The sequence below is a fragment of the Pogona vitticeps genome, chromosome 5 (genome assembly GCF_051106095.1).
Source record: "Pogona vitticeps strain Pit_001003342236 chromosome 5, PviZW2.1, whole genome shotgun sequence".
Taxonomy (NCBI): domain Eukaryota; kingdom Metazoa; phylum Chordata; class Lepidosauria; order Squamata; family Agamidae; genus Pogona; species Pogona vitticeps.
The window spans coordinates 40,973,010-40,991,823 of NC_135787.1; the positions used below are offsets into that span (position 1 = coordinate 40,973,010).

General features: G+C 37.7%; 1 protein-coding gene across 7 annotated transcripts in view; it reads left to right on the forward strand.

Moving 5' to 3' along the window:
- Positions 1-18,814, forward strand: part of GAB1 (GRB2 associated binding protein 1) — a 112,996-nt gene that overhangs the window by 57,448 nt on the left and 36,734 nt on the right. For 6 of the 7 annotated variants that reach the window (XM_073001614.2, XM_073001615.2, XM_020783048.3 and 3 more), the window contains exon 2: positions 16,911-17,205. In XM_073001614.2, the coding sequence (XP_072857715.2) occupies positions 16,911-17,205 (295 nt within the window). Of the gene's footprint in view, positions 1-9,709; positions 9,780-16,910; positions 17,206-18,814 lie in introns of those variants that run through there. The other variant, XM_078394739.1, reaches the window with a different exon arrangement.

Genomic DNA, 18,814 nt, shown 5'->3' on the forward strand with positions numbered 1-18,814 from the left:
AGCTACAGTAGTTCTCCTGAATCAGTGGCATTGGCTTTGGTGTCAGTGCATAGTACAGATATTAATTCAATGGGTCTACTTTTATTGGGATTAGCTTTTGGTGTGCCTCAGCACTTAATTGTCCTGATGCATAACCTGTATTGTGGATAAGAAGCTAGTATTAGGACAGAATGTGGAGAGACAGAATGGTTTCCTAGGGGCAAAGGTGTCAGACAAGGTTGCATTTTATCTCTTTACCTATACAATTTTTATGCAGAAAATACCAGAAGGAAAGGCCAACTAGATTCCGATGAAGGAGGAGTAAAAATTGGTGGAAGAAACATTAATAATTTAAGATATGTAGCTGATACCATCCTAGAGGCAGAAAACAGCAATGACTCAAAATGATGTCTAGTGAAAAGTGAAACAAGAAAGTGCTAAAGCAGGACTGCGGTTGAACATTAAGGCAAAAATTGTGACTACAGAAGATCTACACAAGTTTACGAATAACATTGATGATGAAGAAACGGAAATAGTTAGAGATTTTGTATACCCTGGTTCAGTCATCAATTCAAAGTGAGAGTACAGTGAAGAAATCAGAAGACTGAGACCCAGAATGGCAGCAATGACAGAATTAGAAAAGAGCAACATGTGTCAGTGCAGACCAGTATCAAGATCATCAACATTCTTGTATTCCGCATCACCATGTATGGGTGTAAAAGCTGGACAGTAAAGAAAGGGGGGGGGGGAGATTTGTTTGGTGCTGGAGAAGAGCTTTGCAGGTGCTGTGGACTGCCAGAAAGATGAACCCGTGTGTCATAGATCAGATCAAACCTGAAATATCTCTGGAGGCAGAAATGATGAAAGTGAAGGTGAGATTCTCTGGAAAAGACAATAATGCTTGGAAAGGTTGAAGGCAGCAGGAAAATAAAAGACCAAATACAAGATGGATTGACTCCCTAAAGGAAGCCACAGACTTGAGTTTACAAGAGGTGAACGGAGTTGTTGAGGACAGGACATATTGGAGATCTCTCATTCATAGGGTCACCATAAGTTGATGGTGAGTTGATGGCATGTAACTACAAGAAAAGCTATTGGATACAGACCTTGTGTGTGTATGCACACTTATTTATTTAGTATATCTTTGGACTAACACTAACTGACCTCTCAGTCAGTGCTCAAAGTGACATATAAATTAAAGAATAAAATAGACAAACTACAGAAAGTTGAACAGGACAACCTCGAAAAACTAAAGTACAATGACCTGTTTGCATCTGACTTGCACCTTGTCAGATCACTATATCATCTACAATTTGAGCTCTGCACATGTAAATAATGAACAAGATACTGTTAAGTAAAATCAGGAGTTAATAGCAAAACCAGGAACATGTTATTAATTTTTAACAGCTTGCAAACACATTGTTGTCTTCACGAGCTGATTAAAATACGACAAAGAGGAGGATAATGCATGCCTCCCTGGAGATGGAGTTTCCCAGTTTAGCTGCTGCTTTGGTTACTCATCAAGAACTAGTCTCTGTTGTAGAGGTGATTACATATAACAATATTAAGATGTGAAAAAATCGTGTGAATAGAGTGTTAAAACAAATTAATGGAAGTGTAGAAAACGAAGCCCTAGAAATGTAAATCGTATTTTAAAAATAATAATATAATAATAATAATAATTTATTGTCATTGTAAGTATATACACAGTATACCATACAACGAAATTCACAGACACCCAGAGACCAGACACATGCACACACATAACATTCCCCAAACACTCCCCACCCACTAGAAGTCCCCCACTAAAAATACAAACATCTACACCTCAGGCCAAGTAACACAGTCCAACTAATTATTCACTGCTGGTGGTCTTTAAGCTCATTATTAATTGCAATTATAGCTCTAGGATAAAAACTATTTAGAAAACGTGTGGTCCGAGTCTTAATTGTTCTATATCTTCTGCCAGACGGTAACAGTTCAAAAAAGTTATAAGCAGGATGGGAAGAGTCTCTCAGGATGCTGTGTGACTTCCTCAGACAGCGGGATGTGAAGATGTCATCCAGGGTTGGTAGCTGGAGCCCGATGATATTCTGGGCAATTTTAATGGTTCTCTGTAGAGCTTTTTTGTCCGCTACAGAGCTACTCCCAAACCATGCCAGAATGCCATATGTTAGGACACTCTCAATGGTGCTACGGTAGTAGGACAGAAGTAAATGCTGTGATAAATTTAACTTCCCGAGCATTCTCAGGAAATACAGCCTCTTCTGTGCCTTCTTTATTAGCATGTTGGCATTTATAGTCCATGAGAGGTCCTCTGAGATGTAAGTACCCAGAAATTTAAAACTACCAACTCTCTCCACTTCCTCACCGTTTATGTACAGTGGCAAATGTACATTTCTCTTCCTCCTAAAATCAATTATGAGTTCTTTAGTTTTTTTGATGTTAAGTATGAGATGATTTTCTTTACACCATAGTATCAATCTTTGTACTTCCTTTCTATAAGCAGACTCATTGTTCTTATTTATGAGTCCCACCACTGTCGTATCATCCGCAAATTTAATAATTGCATTGGTGTTATATAGTGGGGTGCAATCATGTGTGTACAGGGAATGAGGTTTGAATAGCAGTTTATTAAATGTTGCTGTAAAATAATCAGCCAGTTCTCCAGCCAAGCCTGGGAACAAAGTCATTGTGTACGAACGCTGCCTTGCAAAAGAACTTCATTCATGGCTGACAGTTCCGATGTGCCTTTTTAAAAGGCTATAAGCTTCTGCATTTTTAGAATGTATGCTTTTGCAATTTTGGAAAATAATTATAATATGATTTAAGTTCTGCTTACAACGTAAGTTTTGTTTTTGAATTTAATGTATGTTTGCAATTTCTCATAGCTATAAGAATTTTGGATGGCAATCACAGCTGCAGCTTTTCACAAGTTGCAAGGATTTTTTAAAAAAGCATTTATGCCTACAGTTTTTTTTTCATGGCTGTAAGACTTTTGGATGTTTGCAGTATTTGAAGTTTTCTTGTGCTTATAGAACATATAAGCAATATAGATAAATAAAGCCTGTAGAATTTGACAAGCTGATGTTACCTGGAATTATTGCAACAGTGAAAAAGACATACTGTACCTTGATATCCAGATGAACTTTGATATGATTAGAAGTGGTTGTCTGATTTCATTATGGAGTTAACCCTTAACTGAGGGTTAACTCCATAATGAACATAATGAACACAGAACGTTATGAACACAGAATTCAGATTTTTCCCTGGAGATCCATAAAGTTCTCTAGGACTCCTAGGAAGAGGTTCAGGTACCAGACTCCCTGACCCGACAACAGGATCCCACCTATGAGCATAGACTCTTGGGGTGTTTGGAAGTGGTCTTTCATGTTTGCAGTGCTTGCTTGCCGGCTGTATCCTGTAATGATTCAGGACCTGCTTAGTTTACACATATTTCAGTTATTCCCATTTCACTATTAAAATAATGCTTTTGGAACTTATTAAACACAGTCCTTGATACGTTTCAGGTTATTAAATATTCCTGAAATCCTTCTGGTGTTCCTGTGAGGGCTAATTAGCTTGCTATAGCTAATTGCCCAGCTAAATAACCAGATATGCAAGCAAGATGTACTCCTGCACCTTTCTAATTGGCTGCAATTAGCTGTGACATGTTATGCATACCTTACAAGAACAGCAATATGATTCTGGCCATTGGAAACAATAGTGTTCTAAAAATATGTTTGAATGATGTTATAATGTGAAAATACTTTATTCAAGTACACAGTAGTTTGTTTTGGGGGGCTCATCTGTAGATTGCCTTTAGGAATTGTGTTGTACTCATTTTAAGATTGAACAGTACTTAATTTTCATTTTCAAAGAAGTAGCCCTATTAGTCTCTGCAAGGATATTGGACAATGAACAAAACGAAAACATTGTGACACGTTAAATACTAACTGCTGTACAGTGGTGCATCGCATAACGTTTGCTTCGTTTAACGTTTTTTTCGCTTAACGTTTATTTTTTCAGAGTCAGATTGTGCTTCGTATAACGTTTTTCCCTATGGGCGATTTTCGCATAGCGTTTTTGGGACCATGCTTCGCTTAACGTTTTTTGTTTTAGGTCCCCTGCTTCACTTAACGATGTTCATTTTTTCAATTACAAAAGTGTCTTAACATGTTGAAAAACAGTTTTAAATGCTTGGAATCATTAGTGCACCTTCTAAAATGTGTGCATACTTAATTTGGCGTTGATCTAACTTTTCGTTAATTTTTTGTGAATTTTTGTTTTTTGGTCCATAGGAACCAATGGACCTGTCAAAATCTGACAGCTCCATGCTTTCCTATGGGGGAGAAAACAATTTACAAAAAATTAACGAAAGTTCAGATCAACGCCAAATCAGGTTTGCACACAACTTAGGGGGTCCTCTAACGAACCCAAGAATTTAGAACAATTGCTGAGTCTTCATTAATTTTTTGTGAATTTTTTCTTCCCCCATAGGAAATAATGGAGCTGTCAGATTTTGACAGCTGTCAAAAGTTGGGGGAAAAAAATTCACCATTAATTAACGAAAAGTCAGATCAAAGCCAAATTAACTTTTGCATCCGTTTTAGAGGGTGCAGAAGCTAATCCAAGCATTTAAAACCATTTTTGACCCGTTTATGACACACTTAATTTTGCAAAAATTGACTTCGCAAAGCCATTGAAATGTATTGAGTCAGCTACAATACATTCCAATGGAGGATACATTGTATCGTATAACGATGTTTCCTATGGTTTTTTTCGCTTAAGGACGGCAATCCGTGCCTATTGGAACGGATTAACCGGTTTCCAATGCATCTCTATGGGAAATGGTGTTTCACATAACGATGTTTCGCATAACGTTTTTTTTTTGGAACCAATTAAAAACGTTATGCGAGGCACCACTGTATTTTAATCTGAACTTTTGTGGATGAAATCCACTTCCTCAGTCTGAGGACTTGTTTTTTTGTTTTGGTCTGATACAATTTTCAATTGACGACAGTTGCAGGATTTCTTAATTCTACACACTGAAGCAAAACTAGTTCTGACCCACAGAATTCATCCATCCTGTCTCACATGTTAGTGCAAATGTCATTTGATTCAGCACTAAAGCCTCTTTAGACTGGAATCCATGACTTGTGAATATTAATGCAAGATCAATGGATGACAGTTCATCCTTTTAATTAGGTTTATAGAAACAGGAACCACAAAAATTAATGTAAGAGCTACTTGCAAAAAAAAAAAAAAAAAAAAAAAAAAAAAAAAACCCAGACAACAGCCTTAGGTTGCAACTCCTTTTGCAGTGTTTTATAGAACACATTTTAAGATCACTGAAAGTACAGTTTCTCAGTTAGTGGTGCATTTAGCACTGATGGAATGCAGAAGTAGTTTAGGTGGGAAGAAGGATTTTTAGAACAGTTCTAAAGGATTTGCTTTTTCTCAATTTCCATGTTCTCCTGAAAAGTTGAATGCCATTATTTTTGCATTTTGCCTTTATTGTAGCAGTGTTGAACTGAACAGTATATTAGTTTTCAACGGCAGTGGGATTATTATATTTAATTGTTTCTATATGTTGTTATGTGCCTTCAAGTCAGAGCCAGTTTATAGTAATCCTAATGAGATGTTCAGGGTCCATCAGATATTTAAGGAGCAGATTTACCAGTTTTATTTCTTATTTTTTTATTTTATATCCCACCTATCTGGTCTTGTGACCACTCTAGGTGGCTTCCAAACAGATAAAAAACAACGTATAAATATAATAAAATGAAGAAAAAAATTTTAGATCATTAAACAGATTCTTCAAGATGGAAAAGAATAACAGAGGGTAAATGAGGAAGGGAAAATTAAGTATTAACTGGAGGGAAGGCCTGCTTAAACATCCAAGTTTTTAATTGGTTCTTAAGAATACCCAGCGACGGGGCCACACAAATCTCTGGAGGGAGGTTTTTCCAGAGGCGAGGAGCCACCGCTGAGAAGGCCCGGTTTCTTGTTTTTTCCTTCCAAGCCTCCCTTGGCGTCAGGCTCCTCAGCCTCACCTCCTGACTCGATCGAGTGATACGGGTAGATCTTGGTGGGAGTAGGCATTCCGTCAAATATTGAGGCCCTAAACCGTTTAGGGCTTTATACGTAAGCATCAGCACTTTGAAGTCAGTGCAGAACCGAATGGGCAGCCAGTGCAGTATGGCCAGTTCCACACCCCAAGCCTCCCGAGTCCTAGTCCATCACTTTATCAACTATGCCACACTGGGTAACCTGTAACTGTTTACTCCCAATTATACTACAGCATCTTTAATGTCATTAAGTTTCACCATAAATGATAAACACAGTAACAGAGTGCTTTCAAGCATATAAATCTCCCTCTTAGAAGAGGTGGACTCTTTACTTCTATCATGATGGGACCTAGGTTCTTTGGTGGCCTGGTTAGTGAGATGTGAGATAAGAAAGGTTGAGGACCGTGAATGTAATGGTCATATGGGTGTATTTGCTTTGGTCATATCACCTACTTGACCTGCTGAATATCTAGAGTGTGAAAATGATAATGATTTGGCTCCAGAGAAGCATGCAGTCTTCTTTTGGAAGGTCTAAACTGATGAGACAATGAGCTGAAATGAACTGAAACAATTAATGTGCAGGACTATACTCTACAGCCAGGCTTTAAGGCTGTGTTATGTTTGTGTATATATTCGAAAGGCCATGCAAATATTTGTTAAGAAACCACAAAGTAATACAAATGAGATAAAATAGTAATATTGGGAATTGTTTCTGTGATAAGCACAAGGTGAATGAGAGTAAATAGAAAACAGTCAAATGACCAGACCTTAAACGGTGGAGCACAGACTTTAATAGAATATGTTCTTATGTCATGCATGAACAAATCATGAGTCTGTTATTTAGAAATGTAGCAAGGTGATGAAAACTAATATTCCAGTAATACTTATATGTTTGAATTAGGAAGTGTCATTGATCATTGTTTGAGTTTTGCAAAGAAGGTATTTCACAATAAAAACCTTGAGATAGAAAGGAAGTTGCAAGCATAGAAAATTGGCTTATACCGTTGTGTGTCCATTGAGCAGTATCCTGATATTGGCCAGTATCCTGATTTACCATTCATCAATAGATTTAATGGGTCTACCCTTTAGTTGAGACTAGTAATAGGATACTAGTGGTTATCTACTTTCCAGATCTGCTATGTGAACTGTTGTTTGCCTGTAGCAGTGTTTTTCTCTGGGATTTGAAATATGCAGTGCCTGTGTAGATTTTCAGGGAATGAGAAGCAGCAGCAACAAAAAATGTTCTGAAATGTAAAAGGAGTGATCTCACCATAGAGAAGCAGTTAATAAATCTCCATAGGCATTATCTGTTGCATACCGAGTTGCACAAATCTGTATGCAACGGATAATGCTTGCAGAGATTTTTTAACTTGAGAAAAGTTTTGTCTTTTGTGTAATTAACGAACAGGATTTTGGCCACTGTGCCATTTTATTTAGACTGAAAATGACTTTACATTAAAATTTGGCTATATTTACATTGTTTTTGTTTATTTTTTTGCAACTCTGTTAATGAGCTTCTCAAATGCAGTTTGCTAGTTTTCCATCGCTACTCATTGTGTTTCCATTAGTTCTGGTCGTTCGGTTGATGCTATTAGCTTGTGTATGTGATGAGGTAGAAGGCAGCCTCCATAAAATTCTGTTCAATGATGAGAGATGAAGAGAAAGAAAATACTGAGCAGTCGTTGCTATATTTGGATGTTTGCAGGAACGAGTTCTTATTTGGTTTATTCCAAGATCAGGTTGAAATTATTTGCCTCCTTTGTGCAGAGAGTCTATGGACATAAATTTTGCCTCTTCAAAATTTTGCATGGGGGCATCAAAGCGAATTGTTTTGCAATTGCTAATCTTACATGGAAACCTTACTTTCTTGTCAATACTTGTCAGTTAAAAGCATTGCATGGTATGTGTTGTGCAAAGAGCTGTCTAGATTTCTCATTTTGTTGCTGTCTATAAAGGCACAAATGTAAGCACGATATCTCTTTTGTATTATTTTTTGGTGTTACAGCCGTAAGCTCTGGCCTTAGTATTGGGGGAATGAAGGGTTCAGTCTGGGCATGACCAAATATAGTTTAGCTCACAGACACTCTTAGAATTGCTCTTTTGTCAGTGTTAGGTGACAAATGAAATTTATACTGGAGAAAGGAGGACTGATCACAGAATGTGAAAAGTCAATGTGTACAAATTAAAGTCACTGCATAATTCCACAAATTTTTGTCTCACTGAGCTTAGTTGATCATAAAGGAACTTTCAAGGTTATTTACTTCAGTGTAGGAATGTAGCAATTTACAACATCTCTGAAAGATAGCCACCCAGCCTTTGTTTCCATTAGAACTGAACAGATGTGTTTTTGGACTACAGCTTTCAGAGTGCTGCCTGGGGAATTCTGAGACCTGTAGTCCAAAAATACTGTACAAATCTGCATACCTTCAGCAAAGAAGAAGTCTTTACTTCCTGATTTTTTTCCAGAGTTGAATAACATCCACAGTTAAGTAGTTTTACTTAATGTTTATCTGCAATATGTTCTTCTGCAGTTTCCACCAGCTGGCTCTAATCATGCCCCCTGGAGCAATGTGAAGACATATAGCTATCATGCCTCGCATGAATTTTATCTTTTCTATGCAAAACACATTCGTCTGTCCCTCCTTGAATCTTTAGTTCCAGATTCTCTCAGTACCTTCTTTGGCGGTATTCTAGTTTGTTGTTATCCTGCTTAAAATATGGTACTCCAAGCTGAGACGGGGCCCATAAAAACACAGAATTGGCTGTATATTTATTGCCATACTGTGCTTCTTGTGCAGACTGAAACTGCATTTGCTTTTTAGCATTTGTATCACAGAGCTGCTTCTGTCTCATCTTAGTAGTTGTGATCCATTAAGACACTTAGATCTTTTCCACATGCACTGGTGCACGAACACTGGAAAACAACACACCTGTGCATTACATGTATATCCTAAATTCCTGCTCCCATCCACCCTGAGAATTAAGGCTGGTTTGCATCTTGGTCCCTGGTTTCTCTTCAAAAGGGATCAGCTCAACTTTAATATTTGTAGTGGGGTCACGACCCTTCAGACGATTCTGTTGCTTCAAAAAGCAATTGCTATCATCTGAAATTAAAACATTTTTGCAAGTGTATACACCACACAGTGTTGAAGCTATGGAATTTTAAAAGTAATAATTTTCGTAGACAAGTCATGCAAATTCACTGATTAAAAGGTTTTCTGTTATGTTTTGCAGACAAAATCTGCTTTAGTACAATTTCATGTAATATCTTCCAGAGAGATAACACTGTTTTACTTTTGCAGAAACAACTAACAAAGAATTGTGTATCGTGTTAAATATTGGTATCTGTACCAGTGTGATATTGCAGAGACTACAGCCCATTTCTTTTTTTAAGATGTCATGGAATTTGTGTGTGAGAGAGAAATGTGTTCATTTATGTCCTTGTTACAGCATGCGAATAGCATATAAAGATAAAATCCATTTCAAAGCAGTTTTATTCCCCTCTAAAATAAGTACCTCTTTCCTTTACATTAAATCATTTTGAATGCATACAATTGCTGTTATTTTCAGTCTATTGTGTCTGCTTCCTGTTGGTCAAAGGTTATTAGAATAGGGTGGTGTAAAGCGACAGGGAAAGCTGACAGGAAGACTAACACTGCGCTTATTTTGGTGTAGACGCAAGTACTGAAAAGTTCAGGAATTTGTGACCATGCTGAAAACAGAAAAGAGGTACCTTTATTATCCTTTTCCAAAACTGTTTACCAGTATGCATTGTTGTTCTGTTTGTTTGCAAATAAAGGCATTGATGAAGTTATTTTACTTAACAGAGTATTTACAATTTTTAAAGAATTTTTCCCTTTTTGTAGTGTTTTTTTTTCTTTCTGTTTGCTTTAGTCATGTTTGCTAAATCGTTTTCTTACAGTCACTTCTCAGATGGCATGATTTTTGAAAAAAATATATATGTGGCACCTCGTAGTCTTGGAGCACTAAAGATATTTCCAATAATTGCATAAGTGTTAAACTCGACTTAGAAAGTAATCGTTGAATGCAGTGTTTGAAAACCAGTTGTCTTGATGGATTTTTATTTTGAGGGATAGTAGTTTGTGTAGACGTTTTAAATGTGGAAACTAGAATAAGAGGCAACCTGTGTGTAGTACTCCTCATTAATCCAACAAAGGTACTGGCACACCTGAAGATGAATTAGTAAGATGGCTGTTTTCACATTATTTAATGATCTGGTCATGAACAAATCCATTAGACTTGTGTTTAAGTAACAAAGGACTACTTTGGGTTCATCACTCTGGAACAGAAGATTGAGTGAAGAAAAGGCCTGCAGCAAAATAGTCATATAAGGAGAGTCTGGTCTCCTTAACATTTAATCTCTAGTGCATTATTTCATTATCGTGGTTACCAGTTTAAGAGCCTAAAATTGCTAGGTGCTGTACAGAAATTAACAATGACACAAACCCTGTCAGGAAAGGTATAATTTAATGAAAGGACTGTTTGGTTAAAAGTAAAAAGTGCCATTAAATCATGTAAGACTCTCTTATGCAACTTACCAGTGGGAGCTATCCCACTGAAAATAGTGGGGCTTACCTCTGAGTAGAAATGTAAATAATCACTTTGTTTTTAGACAGAAGTGTATAAACCCAGATGAGTCTTTGGAGGAATAATGTTAGGTAGTTCTCTCATATTTTTGAGTGATTGGAAGATTTTGTAATAGGAAAATTTGACAGTAAACGTGAAGCAAAGCTTGACTTTAAATTAATTTTAGTGCATTTGTTCTGCACATGTATGTTTGTGTACCTAACAAAGGGGGTCGTTTGCTTCCTCCTCTTGTTGCTAAGGCAAACTTGATTATTAGAACTCTAAAATGAAGATTGCTATAAACCTTGCATATTTTATTTAGAGGGGGAAGATGAACTTAGATATTTATTGAAATAATTGCAGGGACAGATAAAAAATCAGTACTACTAGCAAGGTTGGGTATATAGAGCCATTCTGCTTAAGAGTGCTGAGAAGAGTTGATTGAAAATACCGTATTTTTCCATGTATAAGATGCCCCCATGTATAAGACACCCCCCACTTTTCTAATCCAAAATTAAGAAATCTAAGTGGGGCTTCGCAAGCATAGAGGGAAAGGGATAAAAGTGGTGCAGAATTGCTTTGATCCCTGCTTTCCCCTCCGCTTGTTTTCGTTCTCTCCTCAGCTTACTTCTGTGTTTAAGTCAACCCCCAATTTTTAGTCTAAAGATTTTAGACAAAAGTATAGTCTTATACACAGAAAAATACGGTAAGACATTGGAAAGATGGACATAAACCTGGGGCTTGGCCATTTCAAAGAGATACTTGGGAGATAAAATCAAAGGAACATCCAGTGTCATTTGAGCTGCTGTTTCAACAATACCAAAAACATTAACAATGTGGTGTGTGCATGTATGGTAAAAGGAGCAGGGTGGGAGAAGAAGCAAAGAAAGTGGTTTGAATATTCCAGGATTTCAGTCCTGCTCGTCCATGAGTTCAAGATAATGGGATGAAAGAACACAGGGGTACAGAAGAGGTCTAATTTAAAAGCCCTGTGTGAGTTTTCCAAGCCCATGTGAAGGAGAGTAGGGATGAGTACACTGTGAATGAGTGTGCTGTCTGTGCACTATCTTGTCAACATTGGCCTTCAACTAGTAGGAGGTGAACATCCAAAGAGGGTGTAACTCTACTCATCCTTGCTGAGTTTATTGTCCAGAAATCTCTTAGAAAGAAATATATTTTGCTTGCCTGTGTTGCTGAATGGTGATGCACCTGGAGGCTGCATAGCTTTTGTCACATGGCTTGCACTAATCAGATGCTAAATCCAATTATTCTTCATTGTATAAGAGAGCATATAGTTACCCAGCAACACCCTAGGAGTGTTTTAATATGGACAGGTATTGTTAAGTATCACTTAGTTAATTATGAAATCTTATGTATTGATGCTAGAACAAGATTTCTGTTCAAGTCCTGTTTTGCTCACAACTAGAGATAAATATCAGACTTGTAATTATTCAGTGTTTATCAGCTATGGATGTAAAAATTCTCAGTCTTGATTTTATTGTTGGATTGCTGCAAATCCTACCTGAATTTTCTGCCCATTCATGTTTCATATTTGGTTGAGAATTTCATTTTTCTTCTTCTTGTGTACTTTCTTCCTGCATGTTTCCTAACACGTGCATTTTTTTTTTACTAATTTTACCTAATGTACCTATTTATTTACGTTTCTTACCTAATGTTCATATTCCTGCCATGGGCTAAAATATCTTAGCTGTTCTTATTTTAAAGGATGAAGTAAGTTTTGTACTTTGTTTATTTCTCTGAAATGGCCTGTAAGCCTGGCAGAAGTGTGAATTCTCAAGGTGTGGTGCACCAGTCCCTGCAGTGAGGTATGAGAGGTGTAAACATACTGCTGTAGTTGAGATTGCCAGATCCAATGAATTTCTTTTCCATCTTCATTAGCAACTAAGGAGCAAACATATTCAATGTATAACTGAGAAGCAAAGGTTGTAAAGCACCACAATGTTTTCCTGATTTTTTTGTTTTTAACTTTTAATTTCCCCTGACTATTTCTTTCCTATTATTTTTCCTAGTGTAGTTGAACAGGTTCCATTTCAAATGATTTTACACAAAGTGCTTCAGTGCCCTGGGTCTGTTTTCAGTGTTTTCTTTGTTTGTATAAGCAAGCTAAAGTTAGAACTGACCAACACAAGAGTACCACATGGTGACAATAGATTGAAAACAGGAAATTTGGCCATTTGTGTATTCTGAATAGATTATCAGGATGATGGCTGTTGGAGTGGAAACTTCCACTGAGACTGTTTTCCCCTCATTTTCCTCTGTAAAAAAAAAGAAGAAGAAGAAGAGATGGTGCTTTCTGGAAAATAAGTCTTCAGAATTGCCAGAACACTTTTTCTAGTTTGTATTCTTTTCTTTTCTTTGTACTTGTATAAAGGTGCCTGCCTAATATTTCCCACACTTCAAACTTTTCCCAAAAAAGATTCTGAAATAGGAGTTAAGAAATGTATCTGCTATTAAATGCCTCATGATAACATACATGTTTAATATTTCATCATCTAGGATCAGTCCAGCAACAGCTCTCAGTGTAGCCCTAACTAGGTAATGAAATACCTGAATAGCAATTGCATAGAGCCAAAGAATAGGACTGCCCATATCATTTTCATTGTTCGGACATTGGAGGCACAGATGCATAATGTATGGCTAACTGCGATTCTGGAAGTTGTAGTCCAAACTCCAAATGTTTCTCATCTGGGATGGAGGGAAAGCATCCGGTGCAGCCTCCTACCTGTGATATGGAATCCTGTACAATCAGATGTATTCCATGCACATGGTAGGAAGTGGGGCCTGAATGGTGCGATGGAGCAAAGGGGACTTACATCATACCTTTATTGAGACAGCTGGCGGGAAGTAATATAGCAAATTCAAGATGATGTTTAAACAAAAACACCATCTTGTGGGGGTGCTCTGAATTTTACAATGACATAGCTACTTTAACGGACAAAAATAAGATAAATAAGACAAAACCTCTAGTTCTTAAATTTTTAAGAAATGAACACAAAGCTGCAACTATACATACATTTACTTTGCAAGTAACCCTCATTGGACTCATTGACACTCATCTCTGAGAAATTATGTGTGAGATTGTATTATAGGGCTGCAAGTTTATTCATATTTTCTTGGGAGCGAAGTCTGTTTAATACAGTGGCCCTTACTTCTAAGTAAACATGTAGAATTGGACTGGTTTTTTTTAAAAAATGTTTTCGATATCTGCAGCATCCCAGTTTCTACCGTTTGGCCTGATGGTATGGTGTCCCAACAATGGCAGCATCAATGAGGTTGGGTTTGTTTTCCTGTTTCAATTAAAACTACTGAAAAGTAAGGTTGGACTCATTTATCAGCTTTCCTTTCTCCCAAGTTTTATTGTTTTATAACAACTTCTTTCTGTTACGTTTATGAAAAAATGTTCTGCACATAGTCCTGGAAAAAAACCCGATAGTGTGCTTGCTAAAAAGTCAACACTTGCTTATTATGGTAGACTCTCTGTAGGGAAGACCAGTTTAACTTTTTTTTTAAGTAGGTTCTTCTAAGCAAGTGCATTAGGTGTCCCACCCATAAAATGAAACAAAAGGACTTGAGTGTGACTGAATCAAAGAATTCTCCCTCCCTGATTTATTTTCATATGCAAACTAAAAATTGCAGGTTTGCAAAATAGTTGCCAAAACGTCACTCCTTGGTATACAGTATGGTCTTCTAAAATGCTTCTTAGTAAGGCAGTGTTCAGCTTCCACCAGGCAGCCAATGCTGAAACATTAAAAATAGAACAGGCTTCAAGAATCCCAGATATTTTCAGATAACAAAGAGTGATTTATGTGGGCTCCCCTTTCAGTTTGACAAAACATAGAAGGCCCTTTGTACTATGATTAGCACGCGTGCTGATGTCAGTTCTCTTGTCTAGCTCCAAGCTTTATTCTGCTCCTAAATTGTGCTTTTGTGCTATAATCCAGAGAACCTTTGTTTCTGCCTTATTAGTGTGTAATTTATGGAATTGCTTTTGTTTTTGAAGATAGTCTGTGCCAGTTTCAGTGAGAGTGAGTCATTATGCAACTGAAATAAACATTCTCATTTTCCCTATGTGGGGAAGATAAGAGGGCAGGAGGCATAGAAGCAGGTGTTAGTCTAAAGTTTCAAACATTTAGTATTTTGTGACACACGGGACTATGAAGCAAGTTCTGTTTAGATAATCGGTTTATGAAATTGGCTACAGTGAGAGTAGTATTTCACTCATCGTGTTGAATGAAGTTTGTGTTAGCAGTGAAATAGATGGTTTCAGCCCCATGAATGTGTGAGAACGGGAAATTCCACACTTGTATTTAGTGTGCTAGCCACCTTTTACATGAAATGCAACATCATTTTTGTTTGGAATTACAGTCTGTGCTGATTTTTCCTTCCCTGACCAGAGTTTACCCTATTTGAAAGCTTTTAGTATGAGGTTGGAGGGGCCTATGGTTCTCCAGATATTGTTGGATGAAAACACCCATCTCCTGACTGAGAACCATCCTGAATGGAAATGATGAGAGTTGGGTTGAACAGCGTCTGGTAATGAAAGAACATAGGAGAAATTGTGCCTTTTTTAAAGCAAGTTGTTTGTCCTTTGGAGGAATGATTTGCTAATTTCATGGGCTGAGAGGCTTAGACATCTTAAATGTATAGCACATCCCTGCATTTATGACCTAATTGTTCATGGATGATAGCTACAAAGCAAGCTGACATAAGGCAAACCCTTGCGTCCAATAGGCACCATATTATAAATTAGGGATTTGGCATGCTACAGAAATGGCCCAGTTCACATGAAAATAAAAGGGAAAAATGATTTTGTCCCCCCCCCTTCCCGATTTAACACTCTGTGCATCACATTTCCACTTCTCAGAGACAGGGAAAGTCTCCCCCCCCCCAGTTGTGGAATAAACTGACATGCTGCGGTCTGCTCAATGCCACCAGTCAATCCATCACTGGTTGTAATTGTCTGGCAGTTGTAAATATGGGGTTTTGCTACCACTGATTTTATTATCTATTATCAGAAAGGTCACAAAAGCAGGGTGGGGAATGTAAATGAAGAGTCTACTGTATATTGTCCCTGCCATGGCATGTGCAGCTGTTTGAATCACATGTTAGTGTGGGTCAGCATTTCTGAAGCTGGTGACATCCAGATGTTTTGACGCACCAGCCCCATCACCTGGTGGAATAGAAATGCCTTCTTGTATGGAAAACTGAATTAGGTAGATCAAACTCAGTTTGAAATCCGTTTATTAGTAAAAAACATACTGGAAAAGCTTGTGAGTACAGGAAACATAGAGGTGACCAGTTTTCCCATTTCCATCTGTTTTTCCCTTCTGTATATTCTCCATTGTTTATTCACATATCTAGTGAAATAAAGTACTTTAGATGAAGTGAAAAAGTTATATTGTATGTAACATGCTGTGGTTTAAATTTTTGTACTTATTTGTCTTAGCTCTAAACTGTTGAAGGGGAAGAATGTTAGACTCAGGCAAAACACATAATGAAAGCACTCTCTGTTCAGTTTTTTTTAAAAGATAAAAAGCAAAACTGTTAAACAAGAATGGTTTAAACCTGATCTGACAAAGACAAGGCATAATATTAAATTACGTTTAATCTTTCTGGACGTAAGGCTATCATGTTTAATATTATCACAACTATCATAGTATGCCTTTTCTGCTTGCAAATTTTCCTCTGAGATTGCATATAGAGTTGAATGTTCAAAAAGTAGTTGGATTATAGCTTTTGCTAGATTCTGTAAAAATGTACATCGTTACTGGAATGTTTGCTTCAAGGGTGTTTAGAGCCGACTGTCTGGAACAAACTGAGGAGCCACTTGGGGAACACTGAATTTCAGTTTGCTGGCATCACAGTGAGAATTTATAATTGCAATCTGTAAATTATTTAGAAAAGTGAATTTCATTGCATTCACTTTTTTTTGCTAGCAAAGTATAACCATTAAGATTGTAGTCCTGCAGACACTGATTTGTGGGTAAATCCCACAGAACAAAATGGGATTTACTTACAGAGAGGCATGTATAGATCCACTGTGTACTGTCTTTGTCTTCCTAATCACTGCCCTCTTTCTGTATAAGAAGTTCAGTGAATTGAATCATCATATAGCAAGTTTCAAGAACTTAAATCTAAAGTATAATTTAAAGGCTTCAGATATTTGCTATGTTGTTTTTTCTGCCTATTTGACAAAAGACAAGTATAAACTGCGAGTTTCCTAATCTCTTCCCCCTATTCTCCTTCTTTTAGGCATGGAAGAGGAGATGGTTTGTACTCCGCAGTGGTCGACTAACAGGGGACCCAGATGTCCTGGAATACTACAAAAATGACCATGCCAAGAAACCAATTCGTATCATTGACTTGAACTTGTGCCAACAAGTGGATGCTGGGTTGACATTTAACAAAAAAGAATTCGAAAACAGCTATATTTTTGACATAAACACCATAGACAGAGTCTTCTACTTAGTCGCTGACAGTGAAGAGGAGATGAATAAGTGGGTTCGATGTATTTGTGACATCTGTGGATTCAATCCTACTGAAGAAGGTAAGAAGGTGTTGTATTTTTTTTAATGTTTCACTTTTATTCCGACTCTGTTGTCGTTTAGTCAGGTCCGATTCTTCGTGACCCCATGGACCAGAGCACGCCAGGCCCTCCTGTCTTCCGCTGCCTCCTGGAGTTGGGTCAAATTCATGTTAGTTGCTTCGATGACACTGTCCAACCATCTCGTCCTCTGTTGTCCCCTTCTCCTCTTGCCTTCACACTTTCCCAACATCAAGGTCTTTTCCAAGGAGTGTTCTCTTCTCATGAGATGGCCAATGTATTGGAGCCTCAGCTTCAGGATCTGTCTTTCCAGTGAGCACTCAGGTTTGATTTCCTTTAGAATTGATAGGTTTGCTCTCCTTGCAGTCCAGGGAACTCTCAAGAGCCTCTTCGAGCACCACAATTCAAAAGCATCAATTCTTCGGCGGTCAGCTTTCTTTATGGTCCAGCTCTCACTTCCGTACATCACTACAGGAAAAACCATAGCTTTGACTATGTGGACTTTTGTTGGCAAGGTGATGTCTCTGCTTTTATAAGCTGCTGTCAAGTTTTTTCATCGCTTTCCTCCCAAGAAGCAGGCAGCTTTTAATTTCGTGGCTGCTGTCTCCATCTGCAGTTATCATGGAGCCCAAGAAAGTAAATAACCCTGTCACTGCCTCCATATTTTCCCCTTGTATTTGCCAGGAGGTGATGGGACCAGTGGCCATGATCTTAGTTTTTTTGATGTTGAGCTTGAGACCGTTTTTATACTTTCCTCTTTCACCCTCATTAAGAAGTTCTTTAATTACTCCTCACTTTCTGCTGTCAGAGTGGTATCATCTGCATATCGGAGGTTGTTGATGTTTTTTCCGGCAATCTTAATTCCTGCTTGGGATTCCTCCAGTCCAGCCTTTCACATGATGTATTCTGCATATAAGTTAGATAAGCCAGGGGACAATATACAGCACCTTAAGAGCATCCTCTTTTAAGATTTTAAATAGTTCTACTGGAATGCCATCACCTCCACTGGCCTTGTTATTAGCCAAGCTTTCTAAGGCCCACTTGACTTCACTCTCCAGGATGTCTGGCTCAAGGTCAGCAACCACATTATCTGGCTTGTCCGGGATATCCAAATCTTTCTAATTCCTCTGTGTATTCTTGCCACCTCTTCTTGATGTCTTCTGCTTCTGTTAGGTCCCTCCCATTTTTGTCCTTTATCATGTCCATCTTTGCACAAAATGTTCCTCTAATATCTCCGATTTTCCTGAACAGATCTCTGGTTTTTCCTTTTCTATTATTTTCCTCTATTTCTTTGCATTGTTCATTTAGGAAGACCCTCTTGTCTCTCCTTGCTAGGAAATTCCAAACAGTTAAGTGGCAAGAACAGGCAATCCGTTGGAAACATAGATTTCTGGGTTATTTACATCTGAATCATTTGGTGGCACTTGTTACAGGATGAATCCTTTGCTGCTTAATTTGCATTAGCTCATCACAAGGGTAACCTAAGATGTCAGTATTCAGTTCCTAAGACAGGGAAGCCAAGATAGTAACTTGCTGTAAAGACTTGGAGTTACGCTGATCTTAAGGTGAGATCTGAGCCCGAGTCTTGCAATTTGAAAGGTGCCAGTTTTGA